The 24996-nt window shown below is 32.5% G+C and overlaps 3 protein-coding genes across 3 annotated transcripts; all 3 read right to left on the bottom strand.

Annotated features, from left to right (window-relative positions):
- Nucleotides 1-465: 465 nt before the first annotated feature.
- On the bottom strand, nucleotides 466-2815 carry LOC108344720 (phospholipase A2-alpha). The gene is made up of 4 exons (XM_017583190.2): nucleotides 2400-2815; nucleotides 2239-2281; nucleotides 2009-2134; nucleotides 466-841 (listed from the first exon to the last, which is right to left on the bottom strand). Exons 1-4 carry the CDS (start codon nucleotides 2526-2528, stop codon nucleotides 666-668), a joined length of 474 nt encoding a protein of 157 aa, XP_017438679.1. The 5' UTR covers nucleotides 2529-2815; the 3' UTR covers nucleotides 466-665.
- Nucleotides 2816-5979: 3164 nt separating this feature from the next.
- LOC108345235 (sodium transporter HKT1) lies at nucleotides 5980-9523 on the bottom strand. Its single transcript, XM_017583820.2, has 3 exons — nucleotides 8325-9523; nucleotides 6363-6572; nucleotides 5980-6271 (listed from the first exon to the last, which is right to left on the bottom strand). Exons 1-3 carry the CDS (start codon nucleotides 9470-9472, stop codon nucleotides 6073-6075), a joined length of 1557 nt encoding a protein of 518 aa, XP_017439309.1. The 5' UTR covers nucleotides 9473-9523; the 3' UTR covers nucleotides 5980-6072.
- Nucleotides 9524-20891: 11368 nt separating this feature from the next.
- LOC108343968 (sodium transporter HKT1) lies at nucleotides 20892-23181 on the bottom strand. The gene is made up of 3 exons (XM_017582429.2): nucleotides 22067-23181; nucleotides 21292-21501; nucleotides 20892-21200 (listed from the first exon to the last, which is right to left on the bottom strand). The coding sequence occupies exons 1-3, from the start codon at nucleotides 23179-23181 to the stop codon at nucleotides 21002-21004; spliced, it is 1524 nt and encodes a 507-aa protein (XP_017437918.1). The 3' UTR covers nucleotides 20892-21001.
- Nucleotides 23182-24996: the final 1815 nt, after the last annotated feature.

Consider the following 24996-nt stretch of genomic DNA (forward strand, 5'->3'; position numbering starts at 1 on the left):
TGTTACCAAGAAAGAAAATATAAAAGGATATTTTTGCATTCATCCAAACATCCATTAAACTCTATGTCAACGGAAAACCAAGTAAACGCTTGAGAAGCTTTTGTTCAAAGCTATAATAACTTTTTTCTGAACTTTCTTTGTAACGTAAGAAATATGGAACTCCCATGGATAAAATCTTTAACAAACTAGTGCTTTATACTCGATTATCATGTTGGACACAATAATCAAACAAACAAAATTGTAGAAAAAAAAGTTTGCTCATGAACTTTGATGTTCAAATTTACTTTTCAAGATGGAGTTGGCTTAGCCGTGCTTACCTTTACTTGTTTATAGTTTATATAGATGAAAATAGTAATCATTCAGAACATTAAAGGGAATTTTTCAAAAAGCGAAACTAATTCCATCACAAGGAAAACAGAAGAACAAAAAATGTGTTTGCAGTGTACATTTGTCGGAAGTGGGGGATCACAAGAATGACTAAACATACATTACCTAAATAATAAGAGTGTGCGAAAAGAGTACATTGGTTGTGAACAAATAAAATAAAGCATTGAAGCTTGATTAATTTGGTAAGAGAGCAACTACAAACAATAGGAAGAACGAGAGAATATCTATTCTTAGCTGAGACTTGATAAGACAGACAGACAGATAAACAACATTACTCTCTAGGGCTTGTGGAGAATCCCTCCAGCCAGTAAAGCGGCTTCCATCACAACATGTATTACTTCAATAACATCATTCACATTGCACGTGTTTCCTTTGAATGTAGGAGCCTTCGAGTTCTTGAAGTTATTCATACAGTTTATCAATGCTTGGCTACATTCTTGGCTTAGGTAGTCATCTGCATAACACAGTCATTAATCAATAGTTACCATATTCCCCGACTCAACTAATAGGTTCTTTTGCGTTGATTTTACACAAAGTTGTTCTAGGATGGAAAACCGACCCACTTAGTCAATAAACCGAAATTGGATTATATTGTTCAATAACACAAGTCTACAAGATTTCACTACTCGACAAAATAGTTGTTCAATAATCATTTTTGTGGGGTACAAAGATCGCTGTTAGTTATAATTATCACTCGAATGTCCTCTTATGCTTGTTGTTTGAGTATAGGAGAAGGGATGCAATGAGGGTCGTCTTCATTATCAAGCAAACTAAGTTGGCTAAGGAAGCTCCGTTACAAACTTATGGTAGTAGACAGTCATTCAAAAAAGAAGTAAATAGATGAAAGTTGACGATTAGTTTCTATTTATGTCCATCAACTTCATGGCATTTACAGGATTCATTAGTATACTGATCAAAAGCAAAATTAAGTGAAGAATCCCCATCAACCGTCATCTTTATTTCATTTTAATTGAAGACTTTGGAAAGAATTCCTTGGGTTATCCTGCTTTTGAACATTGGTTTGGTCCAACTCTGCTTTTGTTTTTCTTCGAAACGAGTGAAATTTTTATTTTTAATTTCGATGAGAAAACTCTAACTTTTGGGATATAAGGTCATTGAAAAACTTATTTTACTTTTAAGAATTTGTGTTTAAACCCACTTCCTCCTTTGAGAAAAAGAGAAGGTAAACAAGAAGCTAGACTACACACTTCCTAAATCCCATTTTTTATTCTCACCCTCTCCATCCTGACGATTTTCTAAGCCATATGCTTGCGACAGCAAGTGCACTGACTGATTCAATTTCCTGTCATATTTATTTCAATGGTTCATTTACCATTAGACCTAATTTAGTACCGATCAAGTTTTTTTATGTACAAAATAAGTAATCATGGATCACTCAAAACTGGGTTTTAAGATAATACGGGACCTATCAAAATAAAGAGAAACACGGTACAAAAAGAAAAAACTGAATTGAACATCTAGTCTGTGAAGGGACGTGATGATCCCCACCGACAAAGAGTCAGATCCGATAGTTCTGATAATGGAAGTATTCAAGCAAATCTTGCTTGAATTAAAGAAATAATGTAAGATGTCTTAATTAAAAAGCTAGCAGAGAACTCACTGTTTTTGGCTTGCACACATTGATCATGCTTCATACAACAAGCATCAAGGCCATCACAAGGTTTTTCACCAGGGCATCCACTATACAAAAGTCCACAGTATTTCCCATATCTCAATAATGGAGGCACTGTCATTCCAAACTCCAAAGTGTTATTAAACAAACTATAACTTAACCCAATCAGCCAAATCTTAAAAGTAAGAAGAAAAACACTCATGGGATCAGTCTTGTACCTGAGCAGAAACTTGACTCACATTGTTTGCTGCACTCTTTGCTCTGCAGATGAACAATAAAAAAAGAGAGAATTAGGAAAACTACTAGCTGTATATGTTAATTTAAGGCTTAATTAATTAGTTTAGAACTGAATGCTGTAAAAATTAAACAAGAAGGTTACCACAGAGACAGCTACTCCAGTGGTTTCAGCTCCTATGTTGAGGGCACAGCCAGGAGTGGTTAACAAGTTAAAGGAAAAAGTACAATAAAAGAGGAGAAGAACATACTTGAGTGAGGAGGTTGGTAGCATGTTTGGACGAACAAAGGGGAAAAGTGAACTTACTTTTGAGTTTGGGAAACTTGGTGTTGTTTAAAGGCTCTGATTTATATGATGAAAAGGTGTGTTAGATTTGAGAGCAAAGTTTCGAACACATGGCAGGCACAGTCTCAACCAGAGCCACAGCCACAGCTCAGAGAAAGAGTGGAAGGTAGGTGATTTGTTTTGTAGCGTCTCGTGACTATATTGTTTGCATTATTTTAATTCATGATTCTGTAGCTGCATTACAAACTTTTTTGCATTCCCATTATGCAATTTTCACAGCCAATACACAGAAATCTCTCAGCATATGACGACATTGCAGAGAAAAAGCTTTTACAATGTCAACACATCAAATTAAAAATCTTAAAATAGTGACAATAAAACAAACCCTTATCTTGTGGAGATTGCTTTCATTGTCTCTCTCTACTCGTGAACTAATTGCCTATTAAGTTATTACTTCCTACCTATTTCTCTATTCAGGGCCAAACAGAAATTAGTGTTCATTAAATTCTACATCATATAATTATCAAGTAATATTTACCATCATTTTAATACTCAAATAAATTACTTTTCATATCTTTCATATTCTATTTTACTTTATTCAAGAAAAATATTCTACCTGACTTTCTGGAAACCTCTCTACCAAGTACCAGACGTGTATATTACTTTATTTTTATTTATTTTATCTATAAAAACAACTCATTATCTATGGAAAACTTTTAAAGAATTACTAAAAACTAAGCAATTTAGAGGGGGCACTATTTTTTCTTAAGACTACTTTGGCAAAAATAAATGATTTCAATATATATATATAATATGTAATAAACCTCTTTAAGTATTTGTTTTTACACCATCTCTACCAATTTTTCGTGCATTCTCATAATTGGTTATACGTCACACAAAATTCAAACATGCATGCAAGAGACAAGTTACCTACAAATATTTAAGGATGTGTGATGAGTATAAATTTAATTAAAATGTATTAACAGTATAAAAATATTGTTACACTAATTGTTATATGTGATTAACAGCATAGAAAACTATGTTGTTGAAAGTTAAACTCATTGAGTCAGAAAGACCATACTTAAAAACAGAGAAATAGAGGAAGAAATTTGCTTCTTCATTCAATTGTCGTTTCCTAGAAGAGTTGTTTACATCATACACGTATATGCATTTGTGTTTCTTATACACGCATGAGCAAGTTGAACAAAAGACAAAAAATATTTTATGTTAAAAGAATTATTATATTTTTGGTGAGAAGCAAATGGGCTGTTGGGTTATGATACAATGAAAACTACTTTTTACACCCCATCTTCTTAATTTGACACCTCAACTTCATCATCCTTAATTACCATTTGCATCAACCCATTTGAGAACAACAAATAAAAACTCTTTTTTCTTCATTATACATTATCCATCTCACTCATATTAAGTGAAATGCTAGACTTACAAATGAATTTCTGAAATTTCCACCTTCTAAAATATTATGTTAAATTAGACACTTGAGTTTGTGAAAACTATACAAGTTCCAGAAACATTATTTTGAAAGGATCTGTTACACGCAAATAGGAAAAGTAAGAAAAGAATGTTGATATAATATTTGTTGTTTTTGGTAGTTTGAACATGAATAGAAGTAAATGCATGAGAAAGATTATCGAACTTAAGATTGTAATTGATGGTCGCATGAAGGCGACATGACAACCAAATTGTATATAAAACAACTTGAGCATAAGAAAGTTGGATATGTTGCGTCTGTAAAAAAAGATTGAGTTGTACCAATGTATTGAAAAACCCCATTTAGTGGTGAATTAATATAACACCTAACTTTTATTTTAAATATATTGCAATTTTTCCATTACAAGATCACCAATTCAATTGGAAATCGGCACATGGGAAACAATCATTCCTTGTCATCATCATTCCGTCAGAAGTTGCAAGTTTAATATACGATATGTGTCAAAAATGAGTTTAATTTTTTTTTGAAAAATTTAGTTCAACCTTAATAGAGATTGATTGGTTAGTAAATTAACTCATTTCATACTGTGAATTCAAATATGAGTCTAACTTTTATGTTTGATAAAAAAAAAATAAGAATATAAAATACTCATATATCAATTGTCTTAATATTTTCGGTTAAAGATAGTGTTAATTTTATATGGATTGAGTTTGAGTTTTATTAGTATTGCTTTTATTAGTTGATCATCCTTTCTTAAAAGATCATTCACTTAATAATGTTTTTCTATTCTGATTTATTATATATATATATATATATATATATATTATAGTATAATTAAATTATATTTATTCTATTTAATTTTTTTATAACAATACAATTAAAATATTTATTTGTTTTACCATATTATTATAAATATATTACTTGAAAAATAAAATATTAACCAACATGAAAATCAAACTTTCAAACTTTTAACAATATTATAATATTTAAAGGATAATGATACTTTGACAACATTATTTTGACAACATTTTAACATCATCTACGTGTCATTCTGTGATTGGTCCAAAATTACTCCACAATCAATAATAATAATCATAAACACTAACATGAACCAATCATAGAATGACACATAGATGATATTAAAATATTGTTTAAAAAATGTTGTTAAAGTATCATTATCCATATTTAAAATATCATCTTACATGACTAAACATAATAAATAATTATAAAAAAATATTAAAGAGTGATAAAAGAAACTAATAAAGATTTTTTTATTAATGATTACTATACAGTCAATCCACGTGACTTGAATTCATTTCATTTAAAGATAAAATAAGTCAGATTTAATTTAATTTACATTTAAAGCAATTTACTTTTTTTTTTCAACCAAATCTAACTCTAACCTGAGTTGAATTGATTTATGATTTAAAACAAATTTTCACACAAAGAAATATTATGCTTTTGAAAATCACAATGGAACATTCTTTTGGATGAATTTTCTCCAATATACACATAGTAACATAAATATTTAGAGAATAAAACGAATTAATATTTCCTATGAGGTTTAATTTTTTATAAACGGAATATGAATGTTGGTGAAAATATTTATAAATAAATATATTACTCTAATTAAAATGTATTCGAGATTTAATAATAAAAGAAACACGTAAACCAAATAATATAAAAATAGTACACAATGTTGAAATAAATGATAGAAATGGTTGAAAAGTTTGTAGTAAGCGTGCATTCTTACCTGACAGGGAACACTGTTAATGATACGAAGTTTTCATATTCACTTTTATAGTACTACTCACGATATTACTCTAATCATATTAAAAAATTCAATAATTAATATTTTTTACTAATATTTTTTCTGTAATTATTTAATTAAAATATTCCAATAAAACTCACTTGATAAGATTAACACAATAACAAATATGTGTTCATTTAATTCTCATTAATCATTATACTCATAAATACGAAATATCTTTTAATCCTTAATAATATATATATATAAAGCAGATGAGAACATTAAATAGGTTTTTTCGAACAAACATGGTTACAATATGGTGTTAGTGTCTAAGAGAGGATCCACGATTTGCCACCTTTCATGTTGAACTTCTTGAGCCTCCCAAAGAACATGACCAACATAAGGACGAACTTTCCTTTGTTGCTCCATCTTCCAGAAAATCCAACCCATGAATCTTTGCAGCTACCATCTCCTTTCAACTGCCTTGCGCAGCTGTATCCCATGGAGAACCCTACATTCCCATAAGCACTGCAAACATACATACTTCGTGAGAAAATGATTGATTCAACGTAAGATATTGCAGAAAGAGAGAAAATTTAAAGAGGGTAACGTTCCTTGCCTTATGACTTCGAGGGTGATGCTGAGCACGTTAAAGTTGAGTGGATCCTCTTTCAAGCTTTTGCTCTCTGTCATGCATACCAGAATGATGAAAATGGCTAAGTAAGAGAGCTGAGAAAATACAACACACTCCACTGCGCTTTTTCTTTTTCTCTTGGCGTCATCTTCCTCCTCCCTTACAGGTAAAAATGTAGTATATGGCGGAAGGTACCTGTTAGATCCATCAATACAATCATATCAGACTCTCTCCATTGAATCTTTAACACCTGTCATGTTCTTTCTTTACTTATGCTTACTTGATTCTTCATACTGTTACCAAATTATTATCAGCTAAGTCTTTTGAATCTTTTACTGCTTCTCACACAGTTAGACATATGTGTTTTGCGGTGAATCATATCTGAGAGTTGCTTTTCTGAGAAATGAAATCAAAACTGATATTCCAGTTCCATAGTGGGAGTACAGAATATACGCAAACACTCACTGATTGAAATTTACGTTTCATAGCAGGCAAGAGAAGAATAACTACATAACTAAAAAAAGCACGATGATTTGTAAATTCGTTAACAACTTGTAGAGTGCAATCAATGAATTAGAGGAATATTTGATCAAAGAAGCACTGGAATGTTAATTTGACAAAGGTAGAAGATATGATAATCATTATGTGATTTAAGACTAAAAGAAATTATGATTTCCTACTTCTTAACCTATTCATTGTGGTGAGGATTCCAAATGATTATTATTCTTTCATACTTGACAAACATATGCCACACCACACTGATAGGATAGACCACTATCAAAAGTCAAACCATTCATTATATATATACTACAACTAACACAAATAAGTATGAAGGTATACAAAAAAGTTTGTCTTCCACCTAATTTATTTTTACTAACTAATTGAAATCAATTTAAATATGATTTCTTAGAAATAACTGTTCCAAAACCATATTTTTTAATTATATAACAATTCAAAATTAAAAATATATAAAAAAAGAATCTGATCCTTAATTATGTTTCAATTAGATTTTAATAATATATAATATCCAATATATAATATTCTTTACTTCCATTACATGCCTTCCATATGGTGGAAAGTTCTAGCGGGTGATCACAAAACTTTGTTGCACGTCCATCATGCAGTGTAATTGATGCCAACTAGGACTATGCTAAATGCATAAATTCATGACTATTTTAGGATAGAATAAAAAAATATTTTTATCCAAAATTCATATTTACATGTTTATGTGTGTAAAATATGCGACACCGAACACAGTCACCAAAATGTAACATCTTTTGTTGCTATAGTAATTTCTGAAACAGGCTTCTAATTGTTTCTTCCTTGTTTCTTTTCGAAATTCTTAAATAAAAATAAATATCTATGAGCGATAGTATTTTGTAAACTATTTTTTAAATACTGTTTTCTTAGTTAGAGAGACAGAATAGAAACACACAGACAGGTGACTTATTTTTTTAAAATATAGTAATAAAATTTATTATTCGGAGTTTTTGAGATGACTATTGTTTTTTGTTTTTGAGATGAATAAAATTTAAACGTGTGAAAATGTGAATTGAACGGAAAAAAATTTATATTAAAAAGTCGTTGGTGTAGTCAATAACATTTTTCATGCATGGGAATACATGAGAGTGCAAAAAATAAAATAAAAAAATAAGTATCCAATAGAAAAAAATAATGTTATTTTTCCTTCACACATGTTGCAAAAACTATATCTACTGTGAGAATAGATATACATTTTGTCGTTTTTGAGATGAATATTGTTTAATGGAAAATGGTGGATGGACACTAGAATAAAACACTTATTAGAAAAGTATGTAAAGGAAAGAGATGATAATATAGAGAAAGGAGAGATAGAAAGCAAGCATAAACGGTGTTAAGTTGTAGGTATAATTAGGCACGGCATGGTTAGCTTGAACGATGATCCTAAGGGAGAGAGTAGCGACTTACATCATGACAACGAAGACCACCAATATGGCTGAAGACATGGAAGAGAGATCGAACACAGATTCCCCAGCGTGTCTCGCATTTGTAACTTGGAACAACGATCCCACCACTTTCTCATAAAAATTCAAACCCTCCATAGTTTTCGTTTTCCACTCCACGGACCAAAACATCACAAACTGTATAACATTCAAACACAAAACAGTAGCAACCAAGAAGCAACATTGAAGACCAGAGAGCATATGATCGTACCCAATGTCTTTGAAATTCTTCAGCAGGTGTGAGAATTCCTCTCTTCTGCTCACCTTTCTTAGACCCATAATCACCGCCCTCAAACAAGGAGGGTAAAGGGTGTTACCTAGAAACACGTGTGGGAGTATAAGGAGGAGAAGCCCCGAATTCTTCTTGAAAACCATCATGTTCTCGTTGGTGGGGACAAAACCACAGCTAGCAAAAGTGGAAACTATGATGAACAGAGAAAATGTTGAAATCTTAATGTCTTTGTTTTTCAGTACTTTTGTTGCACTAGGTACCAAGGTCATGTACAAAGACACCGAACTGAAGCCGACCAATTGAACAACCACAAAGTAACCTAAAACTATATAAGTCAGATAAGTAAGACAGTTATACTTAAGTCTATAACTGTCGTTACTAGGGTTGTGGTTTTCGGGTTGAGAGTGAGGAATAGATATTAAACCAAGCTCGACATGGTTGTCATGAACTGGGGGCTTCTCTGCTGTGGGTGAAAAGGGGTTGGTGCTATCTCTGTTTCTGACAGACTGGGTGAGTTTATACCTGGCAAATAGAAGGTCAAGCATGGAAGTGAAAACTTCCCCGCCGACAAACATGAGAAAGGTGAGGAGAATGAGCTGAGAATTGGAGAAAGCCTCCATTTCAACTGCCACCATGCTAGAAACAGTGGAAGCAGAAACAGAGGTGTAAAAGAGGTCAAAGTCCTTTGGTCTACCGGGGGATCTTGGGTTTGAGTTTTTGAGAGCAAGGTAACCAAACAGAGAAAGTATCCCAAAATAACAGAGTTGAATAAAGAAGGGGTGGACATGGAAGGCTAGAAAACGGAGCAGGAATCTGAGTTTGTGTGGGAAAAACCTCCGAAGACGATGATGTTTCTGAGTGAAGTTGGCAAAGTTCGCCATCGTTGTATTTAATTAAAGTAGGAGCAAAGGATATGTTGATGTTGAGATACGTCCAGTGGTAGCGATTTATAAAGGAATGACACATCTCTATGTGGCTCTCTTTGCCTAACTGTAACCATGAAAAAGGTTGTGCGAACAATAACAACCATACACACGCATCAATATTCATTAATATATTGGAAAACTTTACATTCCCTCCTTAATTTTTCCAATACCTAGTTAAAAAAGAGAGTAATATTTCACCTTATATTTTAATATTAAAGCATTATTTTATTACTGAATGAATGTTGAGTAATATATATATATATTTCTCATATTAAAATTGACTATAAGATACTATTTATATATATATATAGATTACTATACGAATTTAATTAAAGATATAAGTAAAAAATATATAAATTAAAATGCACATATTCAAAAAATATTGTTAATATTATTAAAAGTTTCACACGTATTATATATAAAGTTAATTTATATATAAATAATATATATCAATATAAAATTGTTATTAAACAATATGTTAAAAAAGTTTGGATTAAAATTTGATTGAATTTGGTCAGGACAATCGATACTCAGTCGAATAAACTCCAATCTAAAATCAACTGAATTAGGTTAGAAAGGTCGCAAATAAAACTAAGTCAAGTCAATCTCGATCGAGTCAATCCTGATTAAATATCGAACAAATTTGATTGAAACGACTATAGTCAAAATTTAATCAAGTCAATTTCAACTAAAATTTAACCGAGTTAGTCCATGTTGAAAATCAACAGAATTCGGTAAGTATCCAATAGAAAATTCACTAAATTTGACTCAATCAACTTCAACCAAAATTTAGTTTAAATAAAAATAGTCAAACTAAACTAAACAACAACTTTAGAGACTTTCAATTTAGAAGGTTTTGTTTTTTTAAAACTGAAGTATAAAATAACATAATTCAATTCTTATTATGAACAATTCGGTTTTTCTAATTCAATATAACATAAATAATTAATAATTCAGTGTACTTCATTTAATTCAATATAATGCAGTTAGTTAATAATTAAGTTTAGTCAACTTCTAAATACAAACATTATTTCAGAAGTCAATTTATAATAATATATGTTCCATATTTTTTCATCAGAATGTAATATTGACAAAGGTGTTATTTATAGGCAACAATAGGAATATAAGCATTATATATATATATATATATATATATATATATATATATATATATTTATATTTATATTAAATTTAACCTGCATGAAGCTGATGAGTTTTTGTCAACCTTACGACTAATTAATCCCATTGCCTAACTTATAGGTAAAGTGATTGAATTGGTATTTACTATATTTTTAACTGTGTTTCAATGTGTGCATTAATAAAATTTGGACTTTCAAAATTGTGTTTCACTGCTCCTGAAGTAGGGAAGGACCAACTTTGTTTTTCATCTTCAAAAGGGTGTTAAAGGTTATTTATTAAAAGAGAAAAGATATTATAACCACATAAATATTTTATATTTATTTGATATTATAATGTTTTTTTTTTGAAAAAATATAAAAATTTATTTTTTTATAATTATTTTAGTTTTATAATATATGATTTTATTATTACTCTTATTAAAATTATAGTCACTATGAAGTGTGGTATTTGATTTGAATTGTGGTTAATTTATGTCCACAAATAAGATTACAGTTTGAAAATGAAATTATGGATTCCCGAACGTGATAAAAATCAAAGAGGAATTCCATTATGCAGTGTTCCACTCACTTTATTCAGCTTCCACTTTCAGCATCAAATTCCACTAAATAATGCATTCTTGATGTATGCTAATTTTCATCACTATATTCTATTACTCATCATATCCTCATAAAATTGTTTTTTACATGTCTTCTGTTATTTTCTGTTATAATCAGGTTTTTTTTATGGTTCTATGTTCTTCTTTTAGTTTTGTTTTTTTTTCTTTAATATGCAATGTTCTCTACAAGTAAATAAGTTATTCTTACTTTACATGTTTATTTTATTTTTATTTTTCAAAAATTTATATCTAATCACTTTAGAATATATAAACGGATAAGAACTTTAAATTAAGTTTAAAATCTACTTTTTATTATGATATCAAAATTATGTTTTAAAGTCTATCATTATCGGTGCTTTCATATTTTTTCTTTTCTTTTGCATGCATATATGCCATCCTATTATATTAAATTTCTTCGTTGGACCACTCTATGAATTTTATATTTATATTTAAAATTGTTTTTTAAGTTTGGTAATTTTTTTTTTTAAAAAACAGCTTATTTTACTTCCGTTGTCTAAGTTATATAAATATTTATGAAAATAAATCTTTTTATAAAAAAATAATCATGTTATTGAGTATTTGATAATATAATTTTAAAATTAAGGTGTATTATTATATAAATAAATTATAATTACTTTTTACAGTTTTTTTTCAATGAAATCGGATGTAGGATTTTATTTAATAGAAAGAAAGTACAAATTATAACTTCTTCTTTTTTATCTGCATTAGTATTGTTAAAGATTTTTTATTTGGGTGAAGCGAAAATATTGTATAAACAAAGTGAACTTATATAGAGCAATAATTTTGAATGAAACAGTTGAATTGTAAGAAAAATGGTGTGTATATAAATCTTATACTTATCTTGATTTTTTTTATAAATTGGATAAGAAAGGAATTTCAAGAAACTGAAATGGTAATTCTGGAATTAGAATGATTTGCAGAAATATAATTGGAATTAGATAAAAATCTGTTTTAAAAGAAAATTTAAATTAACAAGAAAAGGATATTAACAATTTTTGAAGATTCAGTCAACAATAAAATAGCAATATATAAGATATTCTTCTTGCGATTCTTATATCACATCCTCTTCCCCGATTTGTCACCGTGGTTATTTTCGTTGCTTGAAGGGTTGTCACGTCTGCTGGTTGTTTTTACTCAGGTTAGTAATTATTTTGAATTCTAATTTAATTTTGTTATTATTTATTAATAATTAATTACGTAGGATTCAAAGTTAACTTATATTTTGTTCATCAATTTGAATATTTTTTTGAATAAAATTATAAATATTGTTGATTAAATGTCTTGGTATTGAGTTTGAAGAGGAAAAAATATGGAAAGTTTGTTTTTTTTAAGAATATTGTCATACTTAAATTTTTTTCATTGTAATGTGTAGTATTTTTTTCAATTTTTAAAATGTTATGTCATTTTAAGCTTTATATATTTACTTCATATATTTTATTTAATTTTGATTTAGTATTGGACTTTGAGTACATATTTTGATTGTAGAGATTTATGTGACTACTTTCATCTTGTGTTAGTTGAAGATCAATCTAAATTATTATCAAATTTTGTCAAGTATAAAAGATATTTATTAAATGTGTACTATTGAGCGATCAAAGAAAGTGAATATTGTTGAATAAGACAGGGACATACCTTTGATAAGAAAATAAGATTACATGCATCATACAAACAAAATTCCAGTATTGTATGTACAAAATGTAGATATGATCGAAATTAGATTAATTTAATACATATAAATGATAATTACATGTATAATATAATGTCAATAGTAACGACATAAGAGAAAGAATAAAGTGTCATTATGTGAATTGTTTGAATGGAAAAATATTACATGTCTCAGGACTTACAACTTACAGAACACCTTTTATAAACATGAATGTGACATGATAAGTTATTACTTAAGCCAAGTGTGTAAGATAATGAGGAGTTGGTTTATTGAACAAATGGACAACATACTAAAGGAAATGATTTGTAATGTTTAAGTAGAATCCTTTATTAAAGTTGTTGTATATAAAAATATATTTACCAATACAAACACTTCATTGTATATTAGTTTAATTAATGATTATTAACAATGTTAAAATTGGTGAATTTGAATATAATAAATGAATGAATTGATAAAAGCTCAATAAAATAAAATTGGTTAAGTGTTGAAAGAAATGCTTCAAAAAGAAAATATACTAGCTACTAATAGAAATTATGAAACAAATGACATAATTTATCTAATGGAAATATAAAAAGATACATTCATACGTTAACAATTGCATTTTATGTAAAAGAATTTCAAGAGTTAAAAACATGTCTCGATGGATTATCACATAAACTTAAAATATTATTTGAAAACATCTTCTAAGTATTCCTTCTCTTTTCCATTTTTTATATACTTATAAAACTCTCTTTTTATACATACTTATAACACTTTCTAATAACAACATTCAATTATATTTGGGAATTAGATGAATGTATATATTTTCTTAATAATGTAACCTAATTTCACCCATACTCTCACACCTAAGAATCTATAACTACCTGAAAAAAGAATATTGAAGCTATATTATGATTTCAAAATCTTTGTTTTTGTCAGTTTATATAAACAAAGCACCTTGAAAGGATAACATATAATAACTTCTCATATTTGTGCATTGTGCATTCTGCATTATAGACACTAGCTAGAAACATTTCCAAAAATGTATTTTTTAATCAATATATGTGTTTTTGTAAATGTGTAATAACTATCGTGGCTTCCGTCACATTTTATATGTATTCTCGCTTAAGAGGTGTCATAAACTTTAATATGTCTATTCTCACTTCTCTCGTTCTTTGTACCTTAGTAGTTGCAATTTTTATAATGTTTTTGTATATAAAGTTTTCCTTCATTAATATGTTAATATATTAGTGAGCTTTATACATTACAAAAATTTAGATTTTTATCGGAGGTTATCTTTTTCATTTCCGATGGTTTTAACCCCCAAAAAATATATTATCCGTGATTAAAAAAACTGGTGGAAAAAGCTGTGTCGCTATAAATAGGGATAACGCGTGTTTGTAAGTTCCTAAATAAATTTTCTTAAGAAAAGAGGTTCTTATTTTTTTTACATCTAAGTTTTTATACTACAAATAATTTAAGCAAAAACTACATTAATAGTTAAGTGTCATAGCATCACCTTCTTAGGCGTGAGAGATAGTGAAATTGGACTTAAATGTATTTACATCAATGCTTGATGTGAGAGATAGTGAAATGAGACTAAAAAATTTGTAATTTGGAAACATGACACAATATTTACTTCAAGGAAAAGTAAAGTTCTTTTTTCATAGTGCTAGCACGAAGAAAAAAAATTAAAGAAATGTTTTTATTCTTTTTTATTCTTGAGAGTAGCTTATTTTGCTTTTAGGTTTAAGGTCTAGGATTGCTAAAAGAATGTTGTATTTTGGATAAAGATAAGAAATAAACTTGTATTTGTAGAAATTGTTTGATTGTTCTTGTGTGGGAGAGTATTCAGGTTGATAGAACATAAACATGTGCAAAAGTAATATTCAACGTTTTAAATCAGGTATATATATAAGTATGAGTATTCGTTCTCTTTTTGTTTCATACTAATTTTTGTTTTGAAATAAAATACTCTTAATTTATTTGAAATTCTATTTTAAAATTTATTCAATTATGAATCTATGAATGTTATTTAGCACTAAAGAGAAGCAAATGCGTGTTCTTTTATAATTGAATTCTTGATAATACTATACTTATATTTCAATCATATCTTTTGTAAGAAAAAAATTATTTACTAAATATTTAGGAGGATACAACTCTAGATGAAGAAACTCATTATGTGACAGGGACGAGGATAAAATTCAAATTTTATATTCATCAACTATAAGAGACTATTACGACGTAGTCAATATATTCACTTTACCTTATTATCATCCCTGATCATTGGAGAAATTCAGTTGTGGGTTTAGTGTGATAATCATTTGAGAATTGTCGATAGTGATGGTGGATAAAAACTATAGTAGGGTGGTCTAAGGTTTGTTTGGATCTCACACATGATGGAGAAAAAGTTTATTAGGTTTTTATTTTCTGGATATTTTTTATTCATCCACTATATCTAATTTCTACCAATACGAAATAAAATAGTTTATATATTTGTCTGTTTGATTTAAGAATTGTAAGTTGTATTATTTGTTCCCTTAGAAAGACTTTGACGCAAAAACCATAAATTATTCAAAGATTTATGTACTTACTGTTAGAATAAACAAAAACAGAAACAGATTTAGTGTATCTTAGCTACTATAAAAGCAAATTTAAAACAGAATATATGTGATGCTATTCAGTACCTGACTGTGTTCATTTGTTGTTTTTCTCTACTCTGATCATCATCTTCATCTCTGAGTGTGTGTGAGCAACCCTAGCTTCTTCATTCTCTCGGAGCTCTCTCTTTCTAGAAATCTCTCACACTCGACTTCTCTCTCTTGCTACTGAAGATTAGATGTCTTAATCCTAATCTGAAAATAGGTGCTTTCTCGGTTTTACCCTTCCATTAAGTAATTTCTCTCTTTTGCCCTTATCACTAATATGGTATCAAGAGCATAGGTGCTTGTGGTTCCTGGCGTGTACAGTGGGTGTGTGATTGGTGACTGGAATTGTGTATATCCAGAAGTGGAGAAAGAAGGTTTCTTTGTGTGTGGGTAAATCAAGAAGCTAGCAAGAAAGTGATGGCAGGTATTGGAGGAATACAGGGGCCATTGCCTGTATTTGATGGGAAATTATTTGATGACTGGCGCATCAAGATGCAAGCCATCTTTGGTTTTCAAGATGTGTCAGAAGTGATAGAAGATGGGCTACCAGATTTGGGTGAAAGAGCTACTGAAGAGGAGAAAAGAAGTTACAAACTCCAAGTGAAATTGGACAGCAAGGCCAGGTTTTTGCTGTATCAATGTGTAAGTCCAAAGATTTTTAACAAGATCTCTAAGGCTACTACTGCTAAGGAAGTGTGGGACATTCTAGTGAAGATGTATGGTGATGGAGACAAAAACAAGAAAGTGAAATTACAGGCACTGAGGAGGCAGTTTGAGGTTCTGATCATGGATGAGGGTGAAACTGTGGCAGAATACTTTGATAAAGTTCAAGAACTGGTGAATAAAATGAGAGCATGCAAGGATGCAATTTCAGATGAGTACATTGTTGACAAAATCCTAAGAACTCTAACCCCCAGATTTGATCATGTGGTAGTGGCTATTGAAGAAGCCCGTAATCTGGAGTCTATGGAGATTGAGGAGCTGCTGCACTCATTAGAAGCTCATGAGTATCGCATCAATGAGCGCAAGCAGTGCCAAGAACAGGCCCTACAGGCCAGATCTCAGTTTAAAGGAAAAAAGGGATTCAAGAAATGGAGTAAGGGCAGCAAGAAAGGTAAAGATTCACAGGAACAGCAAGGGGAAGAGTCCAGTGAATCTGTACCAGTGAAAAACCAGAAAACTGGAGGAGATTGGAAGTTTGACAAGAAGAAAGTGAAATGCTATAATTGTCAAAAACTTGGGCATTATGCAAAAGAATGCTGGAAAGGGGAAGGTGCTAAAAACAAACCCAAGAAGAGGGCTAATCTGGCCCAGGAGGATGAGTCAGATTCAGAGGCTGTGATGTTGATGGCCAACACTGGAGAGGAGCAGCCAGAGAGCACAACATGGTACTTGGATTCTGGCTGCTCTACCCATATGACAGGGAGGAAGGACTGGTTTGTGAAAATGCAAGGAGCTGTACAGGGGAAGATCTGATTTGCAGATGACAGAAGTTTGACTGCAGAAGGGTTTGGGAGAGTTGCTCTGAGAGATGCAGAGGGAAAGAAGTGATAATTGAAGAAGTATTGTATGTACCAGGACTGAAAACGAATTTGCTAAGCTTGGGACAGCTGTTACAGAAGGGATATGTGATGAAAATGGAGAACAATTGTCTCAGCATTTTCAATCAACATAAGAAGATGATTGTGCAGGCTCAGCTGTCACAAAACAGGACCTTTCGGGTGGTAATGAGTGCAGTAAAATATCAATGTTTTACTGCAACAGAAAATAAAGAGGAATGGTTATGGCATCTCAGATTTGGACACCTAAATTTCAGGGATTTATCACTGTTAAGCCAGAAAAATATGGTGAGTGGCTTGCCTAAAGTGGAAATTCCAGAAACAGTTTGCAAGGAGTGTGTCCAATGCAAGCAGACCAGGGGCAGTTTTCAGAAGATCTTACCCCAGAAGTCAACAGAAAAATTAGGGGTGGTATATTCAGATGTGTGTGGCCCCATACAAGTAGAAACACCTGGAGGCAGCAGGTATTTTCTACTGTTTATTGATGACTGGACAAGGAAATGTTGGGTCTATCTAATCAGGAGAAAGGGGGAGGTGCTGCAGACATTTGAAAAATTTAAATGTCTAGTTGAGAGGCAGTGTGAGAAGAAAATTAAAGTGTTGAGGACAGATGGAGGAGGAGAATATACCTTCACTGAATTTAAAGAGTTGTGTGAAAAGGAAGGGATATTGCATGAAGTTACCCCTCCTTATACTCCACAACACAATGGGGCAGCAGAGAGGAAGAACAGAACCATATTAAATATGGTCAGATGTATGCTGAAGAGTAAAGGGCTGCCTAATTTTCTGTGGGGAGAGGCTGTGTTGACAGCCACATATGTTCTTAATCTGTCTCCAACAAAGAGACTGAATGGGTTGACACCTGAGGAAGCATGGACAGGGGTGAAACCAGATGTTAAGCATCTAAAATTTTTTGGCTCTATATGCTATAAGCATGTACCTGACCAGTTGAGAAAGAAGCTGGATGACAAGGGAGTGCCACTGATTTTGGTAGGGTACAATGCCACTGGAGGTTACAAACTGTATAATCCTATAGGAGGAACAGTTTGTATCAGTAGAGATGTTGTAGTGGATGAGGCTGGAGTATGGCAGTGGGAAACAGGTGAGCAGGAATCATCAACCATTAATCTGGAAGATGCTACTGCTGGAGAGGAAACAGTGGAAACAGAGAAGGAGAGAAGAGATGACAACAGTAGAAGGTCATCAAGAGTTACACAACTGCCAGCACATCTAAGAGACTATGACTTATCCTATGAGGCAACACTCACATCAGATGGCAACTTTGTTCACTTTGCTTTAATAGCAGAAGCTGAACCAGTTGAATTTGATGAAGCTGTAAAAGATGAAAGGTGGTATAAGGCAATGCAGGAAGAGATTGACTCTATAGAGAGGAATCAGACCTGGGAGTTGGCTGATCTGCCCTCTAACAAGAGACCCATAGCATTAAAGTGGGTTTATAAGTCAAAAATAAACCCACAAGGTGTTGTTGTAAGGCACAAGGCAAGGCTGGTTGCTAAGGGTTTTCTACAAAAGGCTGGAGTTGATTATGGAGAAGTATTTGCTCCTGTAGCCAGGGTAGAGACAATCAGATTGGTGGTGTCACTGGCTACTAAATTTCACTGGTCATTACACCAGTTGGATGTGAAGTCAGCCTTTCTAAATGGAAGGCTGGAAGAGGAAGTATATGTTGTACAGCCACTGGGATTTGAGGTTAAAGGGCAGCAGGACAAGGTGTACAGGCTGAGAAAGGCTCTTTATGGGCTTAAACAGGCTCCAAGAGCTTGGAACCAGAGAATTGATGGGTTCATGAGTAGCATTGGCTTTGAGAAGTGTGTTTCAGAACACGGGTTGTATGTGAAGTGCTGCCAACACAGTGGCAGACAAGAGAAGCTAATAGTATGCCTATATGTTGATGACCTATTAGTCACGGGGAGCTGTGAGGAGCTGATTTCAGAATTCAAACTTCAAATGCTAAGTGAATTCGAGATGAGTGACTTGGGAAAGCTTAGCTATTTCCTTGGAATAGAATTTACTGAGACTGAGAATGGAATTGTGATGCACCAGTCCAGATATGTTCTAGATCTACTAAAGAGGTTTGAAATGGTGGACTGTAATGCTGCTAATACCCCAGCTGAAGTGGGACTGAGACTTGAAAAGGAGCCGGATGAAGAAGCTGTAGATCCAACAGCTTACAGAAGTATTGTTGGGAGTTTGAGATACCTCTGTAACACAAGACCTGACTTGAGTTACAGTGTTGGAGTGGTGAGTAGATACATGGAATGCCCCAGAATGTCACACTTGAATGCTGTTAAACGCATTCTAAGATACTTGCAGGGCACTCACTCCTATGGAATACTGTTGGGAAGAGGAGAGACTGGGGAAGAAGTGCAAATCACTTCTTACTCAGATGCAAACCGGTGTGGTGATAAGGAAGATAGGAAAAGCACTGCTGGTTATATTTTCTTCATGGGAGGAACACCAATTTCTTGGAGTTCAAGAAAGGAACCAGTGGTTGCCTTGTCATCATGTGAGGCAGAATACATAGCTGCCTGTGAAGCTACTTGTCAAGCAACTTGGCTGGGATTCCTATTAGAAGGGTTGAAAATTGAGCTAACTGGAAGAGTGAGGCTACTTGTTGACAACAAGTCAGCCATAGACCTTGCTAAACATCCTGCATCTCACGGCAGGAGCAAGCACATTGAGACCCGGTTTCATTACATCAGAGAACAGGTCAGTAGTGGTAGACTGGATGTTGTACACTGCAGATCCGAAGACCAACTAGCAGATATACTCACCAAAGCACTCAAAAGTGAACGCTTTCAGTCAGTCAGAAAGCAGATTGGAATGGTGCGAGCTGAGATAAGTGAAGATCGCACCAGAAGGAGGGCAAAAACCTAGGGTTTCTGCCAGAGAGGAGGAGATCGATCTAGAGAGAACTTTCTCCAATTCTAATCGGATGAAAGTACTCATATGCTAAGGAGGAAGTGTTTGTACCGATTAAAATCGGTCCAGAAGGTCCAGAATCAAAATGGAAGAAAGTTCACCGATTCAATCGGTGAAACGAGTGCTTTTCTTCAATAAAATCGTGTTTTTTGTTCGATTAAAGGTTTTTGTTTAGGAGGAGTGTTAGAATAAACAAAAACAGAAACAGATTCAGTGTATCTTAGCTACTATAAAAGCAAATTTAAAACAGAATATATGTGATGCTATTCCGTACCTGACTGTGTTCATTTGTTGTTTTTCTCTACTCTGATCATCATCTTTATCTCTGAGTGTGTGTGAGCAACCCTAGCTTCTTCATTCTCTCGGAGCTCTCTCTTTCTAGAAATCTCTCACACTCGACTTCTCTCTCTTGCTACTGAAGATTAGATGTCTTAATCCTAATCTGAAAATAGGTGCTTTCTCGGTTTTACCCTTCCATTAAGTAATTTCTCTCTTTTGCCCTTATCACTAATACTTACTTGTATATATTTAATTCTCATTCAAGTGTGTCTTGTACATAACAATCACATAAGAATAAAAATTACATTTAAATGGTGAATGTTGATGTAGATTTCTATAAAAAAGTTCCATGACAACTTAAACATAAAAAAGGGATTTTTTTTTTCTTCAAAGATGTATACAAGAAAAAGTTATTTAGAGAAATCAACTGATGTTCCAATTACGTATTATTAATTAAATCAAGAAAATATTAAAAATATGGATGGATCTGATACAGAGGTGGACATGACATTTGGAGACCACATAACAATTTTTCATCTTCTGTTGCTTTCGGATGGAACAAGGTTGTAACTATGTTTTAGCATAGACATATACATGCAGTAGGTTCTTGCGAACAAACATGGTTAGAAAATGGTGTTGATATGGTGTTAGTGTCTAAGAGAGGTGCCACGCTTTGCCACCTTTCATGTTGAACTTCTTGAGCCTCCCAAAGAACATGACCAATATAAGGATGAACTTTCCTTTGTTGCTCCATCTTCCAGAAAATCCAACCCATGAATCTTTGCAGCTACCATCTCCTTTCAACTGCCTTGCGCAGCTGTATCCCATGGAGAACCCTACGTTCCCATAAGCACTGCATACATACATATTTCGTGAGAAAATGATTGATTCAACGTAAGATATTGCAGAAAGAGAGAAAATTTAAAGAGGGTAACGTTCCTTGCCTTATGACTTCGAGGGTGATGCTGAGCACGTTAAAGTTGAGTGGATCCTCTTTCAAGCTTTTGCTCTCTGTCATGCATACCAGAATGATGAAAATGGCTAAGTAAGAGAGCTGAGAAAATACAACACACTCCACCGCGCTTTTTCTTTTTCTCTTGGCGTCATCTTCCTCCTCCCTTACAGGTAAAAATGTAGTATATGGCGGAAGGTACCTGTTAGATCCATCAATACAATCATATCAGACTCTCTCCATTGAATCTTTAAGACCTGTCATGTTCTCTCTTTACTTATGCTTACTTGATTCCTCATACTTATCCTAAGCAGAGTATTTAAACAATGAATTATTCGTCTGAATAATACTATTAAAAAATTCCTGACTCTTTAGACTAGGAATATAGATTGTATACAGTAACATGCCTCTACGACTATGATGTCAATGCTTATATATAAAGTATTATAACATACAACTCAAACAAATAGAAAAACCCCAAACGCACACAATTTCACTATCAATCAATCGATTATTATATAAAGTTTTAAGATCAATATTAAGGAAACAATTTACTATATATTAGTTTTCTTTTTAATTTGGTATATCATGTTCACACTCTTCCATTTATGTTAAAAAAATGAAAGTAAAAAGATGAAATGTAAAGATTAATGGTGTCAAAATGTTTATAATTACTTTGAAAAAGTTTGATTTGCCTATATTTAGGTTTTGAAAATAAGTTTTGTCCTTGATGATGATCTTAATTAGTAGAGATTGTAGTGACTTACATCATCACAATGAAGAGTACTAATATGGCTGAAGAGATGGAAGAGAGATCAAAAACAGATTCACCGGCGTGTCTGGCGTTTGAAACTTGAAACAATGACGCTACCACTTTCTCATACAAATTCAGACCCTCCATGATTTCGGAGTTCCATTCAACGGACCAAAACATCACAAACTGTATAACGTTCAAACCAAACACTGTACCAACCAGGAGACAACAACGATAAACAGAGAGCAAATGTCTATAGCCGAGGTTGTTGGAATTCTTCAGCAACTGTGAGAATTCCTCTTTTCTGGTAACTTTTTCCAAAACCATTAGCACAAGTGTCAGACACGGTGGATACAGGGCGTTGCCCAGAAACACATGTGGGAGAAGAAGGAGGAGAAGACCCGAATTCTTCTTGAAAACCATCATGTTCTCGTTGGTGGGGACAAAGCCACAACTGGCAAAAGTGGAAACGACGGTAAACAAAGAAAATGTTACAACTTTAATGTGTTTCTTTCGCAGTACTTGTCTTGCACTCGCTACCACTGTCATATACAAAGACACCAAACTAAATCCAACAAACTGAACCACAACAAAGTAACCTAACACCACGTAAGTCAGATAACGAAGACAGGTATACTTAAGTCTAACGGATGCAACATTATCAGACAGTGTCTGGTTTTGTGATTTTGAGTGAGGAATAGAAACTAAGGCAAGCTCAATATGAGTGGCATTGGTCGGGGACTCATCTGAGGGTGAAGAAGGATTGATGCTACGTAATTTGTTTTGGATGAGTTTATTCCTAGCAAGTAGAAGATCGAGCATGGAAGTGAAAACTTCCCCACCAAGAAACATGAGGAGGGTGAGGAGAATAAATTGAAAATTGGAGAAAAGCTCCATTTCTAGGGCTACCATGCTAGAAGTTGTGGAAGCAGAAACTGAGGTGTAGAAGAGGTCCAAGTCATTAGGGCTAGAAGGGGTCCTTGGCATTGAAACCTTGAGACCGAGAAAACCTAAGACAGAAAGGACGAGGAAATAGCACAGGTGAAAGAAGAAAGGATGGAAATGCAACGGTAGAAAACGAAGGGTGCGTGGGAAAAGAGTAGAAAAAAAGAAGATGGTGTTGTTCATGATTGTACTTTATTGAAAAGTACAACACAAGTACGCCTAATATCTTAGTTTGGTGTGGATAATTATCGTCAACATGGAAGCCATTATATAGCAGGAGAATTGAGAGCATGTTAAGGTTGTTCAAAAGAAGGAGAAAGAACATGCTTAATCATTCAGTTACAATAATGTTTCAGACACGATCCAACGTCATATTCATACAAAAAGGAGTGGGTGGCGCCGGTACATAGATATAAAAAACGACACTCATTGCTGCTATTAAAATCGCTTTTATTGACTTCTCCCAATCATCACTCCCTAAAATACAACTTAGCACATTGCCAAAGTTATATTATTTAACAACGGTTGAAATGTTAGCATTTATATAAATCTAAGAAGGCATATACTGATTATTAACATTATATATAATTCATATAGAGTCCACGTATACCATTGGTTATTAGTAATTAATTTTGTACACAAATTCTACATTCATTCGAATGCAAATTTTATATAGGTTATAGTAACGAGTAGCATTATCATGACAAACTTAATGAATATTATATTCATTTTACATGGGTGATGTGTCCATTCTAATATTATTTTAAAATATATGGTTTTACTATACTAATTGAAAAAAAGGATAATTATGTCTTTTTGCATATATGTTTATCTTTGTTTTTCTTTTTACGATTTCACACTCTCATTTTATTCTGGTTCTAGTAGTTTTAATTTGACCGCAGTCATTAGTTCGACACTTATAGTGTAGTGAACTTGACAAAACAATCGAGTAATTCGGTCAACTATGATAATTAAAGAACTGAGCAAGATAGCCGAGTAATGCAGTGAATTTGACAAAACAACTAAGTAGTGTAGATATGACTACTAAACAATTCAATATGTCAAAAATGGACAAGAAAAGCTTAGATAGCCCACAGAGGAGCAAGGAAAGCTTAAATAGCACGAAGAGGGGCATGCAAAATTCAGATAGCATGGGAAGGTGTCTAGACAACTTGCATAACTCAAAGCAGCATGTGAAGAACTTAATAGAACATGTAAAGAGATTAATAGAGTATGTTGATAGTTTGATGGGGGAGTCCGAGTAGCTCAATGGAGCAAGTGAATAAATTAGATAGGTCGGTGGTGGAAGGGTCGAGTTCGAGATGAAGATTCGTGATAAAAGGGTCAAGCTGAAAATTCTTGGTAAAAAGGTCAAGCTAGAGCTGCGCATTTGTGGTGAAAGGGCCAAATTGGAGCTGGAGATCCATGATGGAAGGACCGAGCTGGAACTGGAGATTTGTAATATAAGGGTTGAGCTAGACTGCAAATCTAGGTAGAAGGGTTGAGTTGGAACTGGTAGTCATACATGTTGTGAAGCTAAATCCGTGTGGTGGATCCTGACCTCGTGGTCCTGACCTTCAGCTTTTGCATTGTTGTTAATGTGCCTCTGTCAAGATCACCGTGTTCATGATCATCCATGTGCAGGGGTTTTGTTGTTGGTGTTCTCGGTTATATAAAGAATATTATAATAGGATTAGATTTTATAATAGGAAGACAACAGTAGAGATTTGATATACATATATTTCGTTATACTAGACTCCATTATTGAGCTAAAGTATATATTTCTCTTCGTTTTTGTTTCTATAAAGTACATTATTTATCTCTCTATCCCATAAGGAATATATCCATTCCTATCCTAAATATTAATTATATAATTTTTTATATTAAAACAAAAATTATAATAAAAAAAACATTTTTATACTAGTTAAATAAAACAATTTATATTAGTTATGAAAGTCGTATATAAACAAAGAATATTAAAAGTATTACAATTTTTAT

This window comes from Vigna angularis, chromosome 8, assembly GCF_016808095.1.
Source record: "Vigna angularis cultivar LongXiaoDou No.4 chromosome 8, ASM1680809v1, whole genome shotgun sequence".
Taxonomy (NCBI): Eukaryota; Viridiplantae; Streptophyta; class Magnoliopsida; order Fabales; family Fabaceae; genus Vigna; species Vigna angularis.

Bases quoted from the DNA above. Each gene is read 5' to 3' on its own strand.
- LOC108344720 (XM_017583190.2), bottom strand. From the start codon at position 2,528: ATGCTACCAACCTCCTCACTCAAGTATGTTCTTCTCCTCTTTTATTGT. The intron at 2,282-2,399 runs GTAACCTTCTTG...GTTCATCTGCAG, and splicing joins CTGGAGTAGCTGTCTCTGTG to AGCAAAGAGTGCAGCAAACA. The intron at 842-2,008 runs GTGAGTTCTCTG...TGTGTTATGCAG, and splicing joins ATGTGTGCAAGCCAAAAACA to ATGACTACCTAAGCCAAGAA.
- LOC108345235 (XM_017583820.2), bottom strand. From the start codon at position 9,472: ATGGCGAACTTTGCCAACTTCACTCAGAAACATCATCGTCTTCGGAGG. The intron at 6,573-8,324 runs GTAAGTCGCTAC...TGGATCTAACAG, and splicing joins GTGGTCTTCGTTGTCATGAT to GTACCTTCCGCCATATACTA. The intron at 6,272-6,362 runs GCAAGGAACGTT...GTATGTTTGCAG, and splicing joins ATCACCCTCGAAGTCATAAG to TGCTTATGGGAATGTAGGGT.
- LOC108343968 (XM_017582429.2), bottom strand. From the start codon at position 23,181: ATGAACAACACCATCTTCTTTTTTTCTACTCTTTTCCCACGCACCCTT. The intron at 21,502-22,066 runs GTAAGTCACTAC...TGGATCTAACAG, and splicing joins GTACTCTTCATTGTGATGAT to GTACCTTCCGCCATATACTA. The intron at 21,201-21,291 runs GCAAGGAACGTT...GTATGTATGCAG, and splicing joins ATCACCCTCGAAGTCATAAG to TGCTTATGGGAACGTAGGGT.